A 14,776-nucleotide genomic window follows, 5' to 3' on the forward strand; every position below is an offset into this window, starting at 1 on the left:
TATGTTGCTCATACAGTTTTTTTTTTACAAACTTACATAATTACAACTAAAAACAATACTTTTATTCAGAATATTTTAATAATACAAAACAAAACAATATATTCCTGCAGTTTGAACACGTGTAACTAATTCAAACCTGATGAGATCAATACTTCATAGAAAATGTATCAATGGGAACATTCAGTGGTCATCACCTATACTACATGGTTTAATATCACTGTCACGATATCCATTGATTTGCACTATGTCATAGTAAAAATGAAGGCTGCTGAGGAGACAAAAGCCCGAACAATCACAGACCTGTTTTCCTTTACATATGACAGAAAGCAACGCCAAAATTCAAAGCCAAACAATCAGCGTTATTCAATTCCTTAGATGTACATCAAAGCACCATATAAAGACAGTGATAATAACCACTGGAATTTCGAGGATAATCAGTTGTCAGCATGGCACCATGTTGAGATAAAATTATCAAGTTTGATATTATCTCAGGGCAATGATATCTAACTCTATGTTATCGTTTTAAAGATACAAATGACTAATTAATCTAAACGCGGTATTATACACCATATCTGTACCATGGTTAGCGAAATGCCTAATTGGTACTTTATATTAGTAATTATGAGGCATAATTATATTGATATGTACATATATTGTATTAATGCTATTCTATCTGACTGGCATATCCATACACTACCATTACACTAAGAAGACAACAGCAAATACCACGCTCTACCCCACCAATACAAATATGGTTGTTAAATTGTATTAGGAATATTGCTTGAGAAATTAAATGATTGGCATACTGAGAATGAATTGCTTGTAAAATGTATATTTCAATACAACGAATACCTCAACTAACATCTCAAGTATACTTCACACATCATAAATAGCTGTCAATATGGCTTTTTCACTTATAGTTAAATACAGGGGAGGAACAAAAGACTTCTAATATTAACACCTTTAAATAAATAATACATTACAATAATACTTCGCTCCGCCTCAATGAAACTAGTAAACTCCGATCACTTCATTTCCCAATGAAGATGCTTGGTCACGCGCTGACCTCTGACCGGCGTGAGAATACATTTTGACATTGTTTACATTTTAACCTAGTTTTACGCCGCTTCAGTTTTGAATGAACTTTCTGGGATGTGGCCTATCGCTGTACATTTAGAAACACAGACAGAAATGTTTGATAACGTGATATTAGAAATTGTAGTAATATGATATTACAGATATTTTACACGTATTTTGAAGAAACGATGACTTAGGCTCAAGCCCCGGAAAATGCTGAACATAGGCTACTGAGCGCAGCGATGTTCATCACTCATCGAAGTAGGCATAATCGAACGCAAATAGTTAGGATAATGTGTACAATATATAGATCTATATGTGAAACGGTGACATACATGTAAGCTTAGAAACGATAGATTCCATAAAAATACGCTCAAATACCAAACAGGCTGATTTCAGTGACATAAGCCTAACGAAACGATTCTGCGAGTGTCAAAACCCACGGCATTCGAGGGTCGTTGGAAACCACCAACATTTCAAATCAATGTTTCTCTACTTACTTTATACAGAATTTTAATCCTAAAACTCCAGTTGACAGAGAAGTTATCACATTTCAAGAATAACACACAAGTCTTCCAGTGATCTGCGACTAAATCCCACATTTTAACACGTTTTATTGAGCCCCTGAAGCATGGTTCTTGGACTGCATCGCATACCTATAGACACAGGGGTTGGATTTCACAACAGGTTTAGTTAATAAACATTTAACTGCCAGCTACAAACAATTACCAGACGGAAATACAACATTCAGGTACATTCTATAACAATCGCAATTGATTTTTAAAAGATTTGATTATGTTTAGATACCAACTATTCAGCATTTTCACCACAATTATCATTTCTTCAAAACCGGACCCCTGCTAAATCGAGCAACCGGATTACACGTTGACTGCACTGCTAAGTACTGCGCAGTATTTTTTTATTTGAAGCTACATGATCATGTTTTTATGATACAATTTAAGCCATTAATTCCTGTACATGAAAACAATATTTCAAAATCGCCGTTTTGAATTGTAACAACGCGCAAAGAATGAAGTTATTTTCGGAAACTACATTTTATGTTGCCTTGATGACGAAAAGAACTGACTGGCGGCTGTTCCGTAGCTGTACATACATGTACGATAACTGGTACAATGTTGCAAATTGTATAATAATCTTATACCGAATACATATAATTTGATTTTTTTCAAAAGCGGGATATTTAAATTGGTTAACGTAAATATAAGGATTGATTATCAATTTTGTTGCTTGCATTGACTGATGAAGAAAGTTAATCTCGTGCAAATGTTACATGAACTGCTTCGCAGTTCACTTCATTTGCACGAGATTAACTTTCTTCATCAGTCAATGCAAGCAACAAAATTGACATATTAGCACCTTTAAATAAATAATAAAGGACAAATATGACATTACAATAATATTCTTAAGACAAGACATTAAAGCATACCACGTGAATTTAATTCATGAAACGAATAAAACATGTAATTTTATAGTTTACAAAAAGGACTATGTATGGTTTTGACCCTTTTAGGTCCCCAAGTCCATCGAGTTTTTAAAATCAATTATTAAGAAATGAAATTGTTGTATTTGAAATATTTAGTCCATCCCTGATTTGATAGGAATAAACATTTTCTTATTTCGCAGTCGAAATACCATAAATGAACAAAATATGACAATTTTGTCATTGTTTGCCTATTTATTTATTTTTTCTTTATCATTTAATTAACGTTTGTTCAAGGATACGCTCTATCGTTTTGAAATGAAAAACCTGCATAATTATTGCATATTTAGGATGGTTACCATAGCAACTGCAGCTGGAATGATAGATAACTATAATATCTATTTCATCAAAGATGTACTTGATATTTGATATTCAACAATTTAATCTCTACATAACAGATTTGAAAATTTGATAGATTTGGGGGCCAAAAAGCGCTCAAACGTTTACCATTCATAGCCCTTTGACGGATCTTTGATTTAATCCTATTCAAAGTTATAAAATTACATCTATATCAAAGGCGTGTTTTGAGGTATTTTATTCTTGGCCAACTTCCGTTCTTCATATCGTTTTGCACACGGCAGTAACAGCAATACCCCTCCACCAATCATAGCACAGCTCCCCATCACGTGGAATGATAGAACATAGGAACCCGTCAAATCCCGTATAAAACCTGCAGTGTTCACAAAATGGTGGAAGGAATAGGTCAGATAGAAGAAACATATAAAAAGATGTCAGTATTGATTAACGGAAACAATCATGAACAAGATACCCCAAACTCATCGTCGGAGACCCACGGGTGATCGCACTACACTACGCTACATTTATCACCCGTGGGCAAACTCCTCCTAAAATCGTCGTAAAATATGCTAATTCATACACTAGAACTGACCAGTTAGTATACTCGATATATAATTCGGAACTCTTCAGAATGAAGGCTGGTTTATTAGCTTAGAGATAAACAGAAAATGGCGGCGCCCATAAATAACATGTGAGTTTTGTATAAAAACGATCAAGGACAAATCATACAGATCTCTATCTTCCAAAACTATATCTTATGACCACATAAAGGTATGGCAGTATGGTGAGTGTGGAAGTATGACACCAAGGGTAGAATGCAGTTGTTGACCACGGTGAGTGTTAACCAGCTGTGTTTGGTTACAATGTAGGTCAAGGCGGTGTTGGCTCTGTGACGTTAAGCTACAACATACGTGTGCCCTAATTATTACATTATACCTACATGTAATAACATTAAGACTACATTTAAATTAAAATAGCTATTTCTGCCATAATAAAGTATAATATTATTACAGAAATACCTAATAAAGTCCTATACTGCTATGAACGAAGCTAACAACGCTTTTGTTCATAATTTACCTGACCAATAAACACACGTGTATACACCGCTCGTGCGCTCACAGTATCGTGTACCCAAACATTCGCCAGGTGCAAGTGTTGGTCAACTTTGTTGTGCTGCCGTATACTGTACATAACCCTTACTATGATTGGATGAAATCCCATCGCAAAATTGTACTGGAACCAATTAAATTCTTCATGGATATAAATTACCTACGACGATTTTACCTGGAGTTTGCCCATGGGTGATAAGTGTAGCGTAGTGTAGTGCGATCACCCGTGGGTCTCTGACGATGCCCCAAACTATGATTTGTGTTTTTGTACGTTTATAAACAATTTATGTGTTAAACATACAACTAATCACTGTAATTTTAAAGTATCAATTAAGCAATGGCTATATTGAGTAATTATGCACAATTATTATAAAAAATAGCACACCAAATCAGTATTTAAAACGGTACATGTCTTTAAAGGGTGTAAATACACTTGGCTAACAAAAGTATGTTCTGTTCACAACAACGAATATTGTGAAATTGCTATTTAATACGTACCGAATAACGGAGATGATGCTCCTATCACTATTCCCACACAACTACTAGATATACCATAGGCTTTCCTCATACGGTCGGCTCCTAGCAGGTCAACACATACCGGGGAGTATAGCGCTATCAAAACGCCACTGAATACTCCATATAGAGAAGCGAACATCACGAGTTTCCACATATTATCATACAGGTGCACGAATTGTGTGACAATCCCCGTAATGATTAACGATACGGACATGAGGACATGTCTTTCTATAAACTGAGCATCGGCTAGCAGGCTAACCAGACATCTTCCTATGACCTCAGCTATCCCCACACAACCTGCAATCAGAGGGATTTGGCTATCGGGCACACCTCGGTCTTTAGCGTATGGAGGAATGAAAATGTGAGCGAGGGCACATTCAACCTGGCCAAGGCAGCCCCCAATTAATAGAATCAAAAACATAGAGTTTTTGAAAAGAGTACAATCAAAAATCTGCGACAGAATTCCACATTTCGTTGCACAATTTGATTCATCTACGTCATCAGCAGTAGCATCATGCGTAACGTCACAACTAATTGAAGATTCTGGTATATGTGTTAAACTAATACAACTTCCGGAAAATGCATTGATATTCGTTTTTGATGTTATTTTCTCCGTAGAAACACCACACTCTACAGTCTTCTCTGAGTTGTGTGTTACTGCTTTAATTTCTACATTTCGCACCTTCTTATTTTTTTCCTGGTCGTGACAGTTCTTAGTTCCATCAAGTAATAATTCTTTATTTAGTGTCTTATATTGGTCTATAGGCCTCATCAATGTACCAGCAAAGGTACAATTTAATATGATACTTGATGTTATCATCAAGGCGCCATTAAGATTATATATTTCTACTAATTCATGAAAAAGTATAGGTAATACCAGACCGCCTAAACTTCCGAATGAAATAGCAAGAGCGTTCGATAGTCCTCTTCTTTTGTCGAAATATTTGCTGAGTATGACGATGCTCGGGCCGTGTATAAAGGCAGATCCAATGGCTGAAATAAAAAAAAGAAGTTTAATTATTGTAATATCCAAAGCAGACTAATGTGTATCCTATTTTTTCATGGTCAGTGACAACGTATGCATTGTACCTTCACAACAATGCCAAATTAAAATGTTAAGTTAAAAAATACTATGTTGGTCGCGTTTGTAGCTATGCGTAGAGACCAATTATGTTTACTGAGATTGTAAATGGAAAAGCAGATTATCAAGTTTCCAGCTGCCGAATTGATCAGGAGCAGAAAAGTGACAACTTACCTTCCACGTATGCTTGGATATAAATATGTTTAACGTTTAACTAGTCTGGGCGAACGAATAAACTGTAAATCCATATCAGGTATTGTTCTTAATCGAAACGTTGAAATAATAACAAACGTTCTGGAGAACCTGTATTGACCTTACCAGTGAATATTCCTTGCGCCAGAATCACGATTTCTATGGAGGTAGCGAGACTTGACAGTAGGTAACCGAGAGCAAGGGACACCCCACCAACCATCACAGACTGTCGACAACTGATCCGTCCCAGGCCAAACGTTATCATAATCAACGCTATAAATACATATACAATGGAGTTACAACAAGGAATGACGACAGCTTCTTCAAAATTTTAAATACAAGCCGGGTTACGACACAGACTACCGACCCTTATTTCCCATCCCATTCTGTCCTATCAGTGTTACATCTGTTCGTTTCCTTCTGGTCAGTACTGACGTATTATCGTATGCAATCTTATTTCTTTTGATTTGCTTTTTTACAATTCTATTCGCCGTACTGAAATAAGTGCCAGTACTAGTCATCCCACAATGTACAAATCCATTTATATTTGATTGGGCACACGGTAAATACTGCATGACTGTTCTCCATCATTTCTATTAAGTCATAATAGGTTGATGTTGACATCGTGTGTTTTTTAGACATATGTCTGTTTAGGGTTATCCGACCAACCCTAATTTTTAACTCCCGACCCAGTTTTCTACGCAAAAAAAAAAGTCGGGATTTCGATCTCAGACTGTTCCGGCCATTATTATAGAGTGAAAGACACTTTTAAAAAAAAGGATAAAAATCCCGACCTACCGACCCTATTTTTGCCAATATGATCCTAAACAGACATATTTTTTTTTTGCCTTATGCATATAACGAGCTTTTTGTGGACGAATATAATTTATAAATGTACAGAAAATACTCTGATTTTGTATTATACAGATTAACAGAGGAAGGATCACTACCATATAAACCTTACCAAACACGCTGTATCCCGCCAGGTATATACCAGATATCACTGACGTCATTGTAGCACTGGACCCAAATCTCTCAATGTACTCCACAAAAAATATACCAAATGATTTGTATAATCCCATTTCGAGAAACGTCGATAGCATTACCGCTGAAAAACGAGAGACAATCAATACTTAGGGTTTACTCGGTAAACATCTTATCAACTATACCATTGTTGTTTATTTTTTGCGGGGGGGGTTATTTTCGCGATTTCGCGAGACATTGATAAGATCCCAAAAATATTTGCAATGGTTGAATCGTATAAACCCTGAACGCCAGCTCATGAAAATTAAATTATAAAATCGCAAACATCTTGAACCACGTAAAATAACAGATATACAGTAAAAATAAAGTATGTTCTGATCATTAAAGGTGGCATAATGACTAGTATGTGTCTCGTTGTAACACTAGTGTAATGCTACGTTTCAATTTCAACACTTACAAAAAGGGGTGAATTTGATATCAGAGCCTTCTCTAGCCACCTCTGCGTTGTAATTCCGAAACACATTTTTGGCAGGTATCAATACTGAGCGTAGGTCAGAGGTTTTTCTCTAAAATCTTTTGTTGAAGTGAATCTCTTAACATAGCATATTTTAACATTTAAGTAACCATAACCATTAAAAGGGAATTGAAGAAAACAGGGCCTTTCTACCCAAACACATTTTACATGTATACAAATTGGCATGAATTGTTCCCTAGCCTCTCTGACTAGTATAGTAATCTTTTAATTGATTTTATTCTGTTCTGATATCGATCAATTCATACGCAGTCTTGATAATATTGAATTAAAATACTTTATCAATCACTTTTTTTCAGCAGGAGCTCATCGGAGAACCACTTTTTGAGAACAGGGATAAAATTGTATTTTACAACACTGAATAAAATGAGCCATGGTAAAAGTTGGTCCCCTGATGCGTTCTGTGCAAGAAGTGGATTTTAAAGCGTGAAGCCGCTAAAAATATAGTAAATCGCGCGATGATTCAACTTTGTCAATTAATCAAACATCTACTGCAATAAACAAACTATTTATTTCCAAATAATACAATTTACATATTAGATGAAAATAATATCTAATCAGAAACTTTATATTTTGATACTTATTTTTGGATTTGGAATTGGCCGCTACTCAGGGGCCTGTCACGCAAGATTCAATTGCATTCCATTCATTTGTTTATAATAAACCTTAAACTAATTGCTACTGTCACATTATAAGAAACGGCACTTACCAACCATGACAACCCATGCCCACCCCCTGTCAATAGGGGCGGATCCACGACTCACTTCAATCGTCATAATGTGACCTTGGTGTGGTGACTATATCTGTATTTGTCAAACAAAGACAAAACGTTACGATGAAAGTTAAAAGTAATTACCACATGGAAAACAGCAATCGTAAAATAACAGGGCAGACAATATATATATATAGTAAAGGCTTGTTATAATGCAGGTCGAAAACAAGAGTACAGATTACAAGAAGGCTACTCGAAAGATCACAATGTAAATGATCTCAGGTTTCAGAAGTACACGTGTGTTCTAGTTTTTCGCAAGGGTTCAACCTCAGGTCATAGTGTTGGGTTTGCTAAAACAACGTCGGTCTACAGACCCACATACTCACCTCAGAGACATGATTGCTAGATAAACTATGTTCTAAAGTCAATGAATTATAACCACTACAGAGAATGAGAATTGCATTAGATATCATTAAAATAAATAAGATAAAACTTGGTAATGAGTGTTGAAGTTGGCCAAGGTTTGCATGTCAATCACATTATTTACATAAACACAAACATTCCAAATCACGTAATTAACAACGACTTCCCTTTCGTAGAAGCGCTCTGTCACTATTTTCTGTATCATATGTATACCCTTTTTGCCTAACCCGTTAGATCGCTTCTGTTCAAAATGAATAATGACATACTTAATCTTCAGTAAATTTGCATTTTATTATCACTGACATTAATCAATATTATTCTCTTGGTACTTTAAGTGTAGCTTGTAACCAAAGCTTCTGGAACGTGGCCACACTTTACAATTTACAATGTACACAACCTAGCGAAGACATCTTTATTGCAGACATGCGTAAGCTGATATCGAAATCGATAAATGATGCAACGCATGAAAAACTATTACATAAAGATAGAGATAGGATCTCAAGGTTATTGTGGAATCGCGATTAAGAACAAAATTCAAACTTATTTATTTCTACCGAAATTCAGTGTGCACAAGACGTGTAATATGCACTTACGCAAGCAACATTATTTAATAAGAAAGAAATGATGAATATACTCTTTCGTGTTCCATTGTACAAGTACACACATCTTCACAACAATGACGTCATGACAGTCAGATTGCAATTTGAGAATAAACCATAGAAAACCCTTTTTTCCTATACAATCAAGAGATTATACGGAAGTTTTAGAATGATAGTAAAATGAAGTGACTTACTTTTGAGCGACAGGCGGCATGGGTAGGCATGGCGAGCATATCACTGTCTGTAAATAGTAACGTTAGGATACCACTTGTCCAGGAAAGTGACAACAAATGGCGGGAATAAAACAAGGTGTCACAGAAGTCTTATAGGTTATATTCACACAGATGTGTTACTTCACACACACTGCTCACCGCACACACGGGAGGACGTCCTTAAATGACCCTGGCTTTAATATGACGCTAAATAACCAATCAACAATAGATACTACCCGTCACAACTCATTGTAAGCTATAGGGTATGCTTAACGATTTAACGGTTATACTTAGTTTGCATTAATGGCGAGGAGTTAAATTTGTGAATACATTTCACACACAAATAGGTCACATATATTGAATTCTAGTGTTAATTTTGATAGGTGTAGCTGTATGCCTTGTGAATGCGCTGTTGCGTCAAATTCTCAATTAAAATTGTAACTTTGCTGAAATCTACCGGGTACTGTACCTATCTACATTTGACACGGATACCATTAAAAGGTGGGATATGCTTACTTTTCAAAAGCGCATGATTACCTTGTTTACGATTATGCACGAGATTATAAATACATCAGAATGTATAGCATCGTTTAGCCTTGTAATACTGTTTTTGCCAATTACATCTGAACCATGCATTGGGCAAAACATGTTTTCACTTCATTAGTTGCATAACATTTCCTTTATCAAATATCAGAATGGCCTATCACACTTTGTCTTTCTTGGGATACAATCAAGTCCATATTCAATTATTTTTATTTAAATGTTATTAGTATATTTCATGTTTTTATCAAACGATGCGCAATTTGGCCAAATTTATACATGCCTCCGCTGGAGACATATAGAATTCACGTTGAATTTTTTTTAAACGAAATTCACACATAACCTCAATTCATCAATCGAGTATTACGGATATTGCATCACATACGCTATTCTGGGGTAATATATGAAAAGGTTTAGTTATTGGATTGTATGGGGTGATAAAATAACATATGATTTCTATCTCTGCTGATCTACATCTCATTTTCTTCTGCATGTTGTCGTTTTTGCGCACCATGAAAGGAACGCTTCCAGCTCAGATCATGTATGCGTGTGAAAATGAGAAAACGGTTGATATAGGTAAGAAATGAATATGAATGAATCCGTAAAATGAAAATAGGTAAGATTGAAAAACCTTTATTTGAACCAATGCGTTATAAATTAGTTTGTTCGACAATTTATCAAGATTACACCGTAACTCTACTCGCTTAAATCACTGTCTTTATCAGCCTTATTGAAAATGTTATTTCGGTCGCCAACAAACAAATCCTCCGCCGATAGATATATGCATACGCTGTACTTTACAAAAAAATAACCTTCATGACAAAAGTATTTCGTCGCTAACGTTTTCAGCCCTCCTGGGCATTTTGTCTCGATTGAGATTCGAAATTTATGCTGATATAATTTTGCTTTAATTTCATATAAGACTTTATGGAACTCCTTCCGAAGTTTTAATTTGTGCTCGACATGGCTGATAAAAATAATAAAAAAACAACTTACACTCGCTAAATAAGATATGAAATAAACACTCATATGAGATCCTGTATATACAAAGTACAACCATCTAAAACAGTACGGTATGCATATGTGGACCCTTGTAGGGTTATCATTAACCGACTACATCCTGTTGTCGCGGTGACGATATCCTGATCAATACATGCCGTGTCATCAACCTTGGTCCTATATGTGCTGACTTAAGATAACTAGCGCTGTGGTAAAGTAAACAAATATGTATAACTGCATGTAAATGTATGTGGAAATTAAAGTTGATAATTCGTAGACTAGAAATGATCAATTGCATGTCATTTAAAAAGCAGAAATTAGTCTAAGATATAAAATGTATCTTTAATCCTAACATTTCCATAAAAGAAATGCACATGGAGACTTGACACATTAATTTTAATTCGGATATAAAAGAAATTACATTTATATCTGTCGATCTATCTTCGCTTGCGTAATCAAGTATTAATTAATTAATCAATTTCTGTCTTATTAAGTGATTTATTAATACAATCATGTACATAATTAGGCAAGCAAGGAGATCGATAACAAAACTGCATTAAATTACGTGTACAAGTTTCTCGCTGGTAATTAATTAGGTCATACTCACAGATATTGATTTATTAGACACTCAATATTGGATAGCCAATGTACGGTTCGTTAACATCCTCAGCCAGATTGGGAATGAATTTTCAACTTTGTTTCCTTATCAAAACAACAATATTCACAGTGTCAACACTAGATGACTCTCAGTGTTACATATGTATTGTCGCCAGTTGATCAGAACAAACCACTAACGGACGTTAGAACTTCTGGACTATGCTACTACTTTGGTATTCCCCCTGAGAATTGTTTAATACACACGTACCAGCTTCAAGTATACACACATACACTATACAAACCACAGCGCGTGCGGACAATGTGTTTTACTCAGGCCGAACCCAACAATTCTGTATCCACAAATCTACTCTGCAATATACATTGGTGTAGACGTAGGAGCTCAATACACACATTTATATTGTAGCTTGTATATCCGTTTGGATCACAGGGGAAGGACAGCAACCAATTCCACAATTTATGCACAGTATCAATATTAATATTAATATAATATCGAAAGCTTTTAAATATAAATATTGGTGTTTTGATCTGTGCCCGAGGTTTATGATATAAGCTGACATCTGTTGACGACCGTAAATCCGTACTTGATTGTTATCTGCGCATTTAATCAAGGCTGTGGTATGTAGAATCTACCGTTTGGCAGTTATTGATGTGATAAATATTATACTGTAAACAGACTTATTTTTTAGTGCGATTAGCTATGGCGTATTTTGCTGGCGGTATGCAATTGCTAACAATACATGGAAAGTAGAATTTAGAAGGTTTCCATTGGGAAGTTAAATCGTCGTAAAAGACGTTATGGATATGTATTTTTTTATTTTGAGTTGCTAGGCTCGTTCACTATACGCAAATTCTAGCCGAATTTGTTAGCCATAACTGCATATGTGTATTATAAAACATGGACCGCCAGTAATCCATTTATTGACAGTAACGCGTCACCACAAATACATCGTATCATTGAACACAAGTGAAGTTGTTCCGTATATCGATGAGTCTACCGTAGGTTATCACAGGGCTTTAAAGGATCAAATATCGTCAAATCAGACGACAATATGAAACACATTGAGCGACTTGAACACCGTTTTTTGACATTTCGGTAAACTGTAACAAGGATTATTAAGTGAGACTCTCATATACGTCCTTGACTGTAAACATTGACTGTAAAAAGCGTGCGTCAGCTTCGCCGTACGCGTTCTGCACAACGGTCACCGCGCGAGTTCAAACATATAGCCGAGTACAAATACTTTATGTAATTACGCTATATATTAACTTTTACTAAAATTAAATACACATTTAAATATGTGATCTGACAAAATAAAATTATTACTGAAAGGTATTTTGTTTTTCATGTTTATTTAAAACTAAAATATTGAACTTTTTTGTGGTATCGGATGAATAATTCTACCTTATGTGAAGAGTCACCGTTGGCTGTTCAACTGCGCAAGCTATTCGCACTTATGACCTACTTTTATTGAATAATTACGTCATTTTCAAATGACGATTACATTGCATGAAATATGAATAAAAAGTTGCGCGAGTGTCTAACACGCCCCATAGAATGTGTTCTTAAAGTAATTGTTTTAAACAACCATGGTTTACATACATGTAAAAGCGAAATCCAATCCCTGTATGAAACCGCGGAATCTATTTACAGTACTGACTTAACCTATGATGGAATCATACGACAAATTATACATAAACACAACACACTGAAATCTCTATGTACAATCAAATTTATATATATATATCTCTTATTTTACGATAACGGTTCATTATTAAATTATAGCTAATGTACTGTTCATACAGGGTGTCCCAAAAAACATGTCCCGACATAGACGGGTAATAAATTTTGCAATACTAAACTTTTTTTGGAAATTTAAAATAATTTGGAAAGCAGGAGTATCAAAATTTAACTAAATTGGGTAAAAATATACAGATTACATTGCCATCATGTGTGATGACGTCATAATAGAAATGATGACATTATCGATGATGTCACATTTTGATGACTTTCTAGCACCATGAAGATTCAGACTGAAGTTATTAAAATCTACAATGCGGTTGGGAAATCCCCTACTTTAGTAAATGAAATGTTTTGAAAATGTCACCCAGATATGCTGTCCATCTTCAGGAAGCAAATTTACAAAATTGTGAGGTGGTGAGGAATTTCAGGGTCAGAATTCATCATGTCATCGAAAAGAAGGGCGGACACCTCGCGCACTTTCTTTAACTAAAAAGTTATTGATTTCCTGAACAAATCGCAAAAATAGCGAAGTATAACTTTATCTCGATTTTCAATGTAAGTATTAACAAAAAGATATTTGTCTGGGTTGTTATATATCGTTGTACAGAACAGATCACTACCTTTCTAATGGTATATAGATCAAATTCCTCCGTCTATCAAAACCTTTTTTTATAAAGCGTCAAACTCGGGACATGTTTTTTTGGACACCCTGTATGATCAATCTGTCAATTGGGACACCCTGTATTAGTTCAAATAACGTATAGCTGCATAATATAACTGTATTTGTAAAACTGTTTTTCAGATATGAATTGTAACGACGGCAAATCTGTTAAATAGTGTTATATAAGATTAAATTGTAAAAACAAAAAGATTTAAAGTAAAACAATAAATATGCATTTACAAAATGTACTTGTAATATACCAGCAATAACAAGTTGATTTTGAGTCTGGCCGCACCATCTACTAGAATAGAGCAAGAGCTAAAACGTATATCACAATGCTCTCATCTAGTAACTCATAAAGACATTTTAATGTCACCCTCAAAAGCTTTCCATTGCGCTAGTGTTCTCTCTTTGATAGCAGTTGATATCAGTGACTTATTTGGGACATAATGTCTGCAATCTGTAGACTTTAGCAGACACTTATATTTATCATGCACATTTTAGTTGCATATTAATTATTTATCATCTCGTTAAAGTCTAGTATTATACGAATATTTATTGAATTTAGTGATATCAAAAATGATTAACCAACATATGCATAATTAAACTCTTAAGTGGTGCAAGACTTCGCAAAACAATTATCATTAATATATATTGTTTATGCTAGGAACTCGAGAGCGACGTTCTGATTTAGCTACAACTAATATATATTCTACATAGCTTCACCGGTAGAGGCGTAAACAGGATAGCTACAATTGTGTTTTTACAAAGTCGGAAACAAAATTGTAAAAGTATATTTGTCAACTTGGTAGATTATTTCCCCAGCATACAAAATGTACAGCTCGAAATCTTCTAATGGACACTTCCCAATGTCAATCATAAGTCCAAAATGCATGGAACAGTAGGATTTTGGTAATTCGACAGAAAATGGATGGCAAAAGTAAACCCACTCATATTTTGTTCGTGTTGCTAAACGATGTTA

At 35.0% G+C, this 14,776-nt stretch overlaps 1 protein-coding gene across 4 annotated transcripts; it reads right to left on the reverse strand.

Moving 5' to 3' along the window:
• Positions 1 to 59: 59 nt before the first annotated feature.
• Positions 60 to 11,967, reverse strand: LOC138307238 (monocarboxylate transporter 5-like). Of its 4 annotated transcripts, none has more exons than XM_069247879.1 (8): positions 11,382 to 11,966; positions 9,218 to 9,264; positions 7,999 to 8,092; positions 6,738 to 6,881; positions 5,900 to 6,046; positions 4,483 to 5,493; positions 2,513 to 3,248; positions 60 to 961 (listed from the first exon to the last, which is right to left on the reverse strand). In XM_069247879.1, the coding sequence occupies exons 3-7, from the start codon at positions 8,063 to 8,065 to the stop codon at positions 3,085 to 3,087; spliced, it is 1,533 nt and encodes a 510-aa protein (XP_069103980.1). In that variant the 5' UTR covers positions 8,066 to 8,092; positions 9,218 to 9,264; positions 11,382 to 11,966; the 3' UTR covers positions 60 to 961; positions 2,513 to 3,084. The 4 variants fall into 4 exon arrangements, with proteins under 4 accessions (XP_069103980.1, XP_069103978.1, XP_069103981.1 ...); XM_069247877.1 differs by having other exon boundaries at positions 2,455 to 3,248; XM_069247880.1 differs by lacking the exon at positions 9,218 to 9,264 and having other exon boundaries at positions 2,455 to 3,248; positions 11,382 to 11,967.
• Between the last annotated feature and the right edge of the window lie 2,809 nt (positions 11,968 to 14,776).

The sequence above is a fragment of the Argopecten irradians genome, chromosome 14 (genome assembly GCF_041381155.1).
Source record: "Argopecten irradians isolate NY chromosome 14, Ai_NY, whole genome shotgun sequence".
NCBI lineage: Eukaryota > Metazoa > Mollusca > Bivalvia > Pectinida > Pectinidae > Argopecten > Argopecten irradians.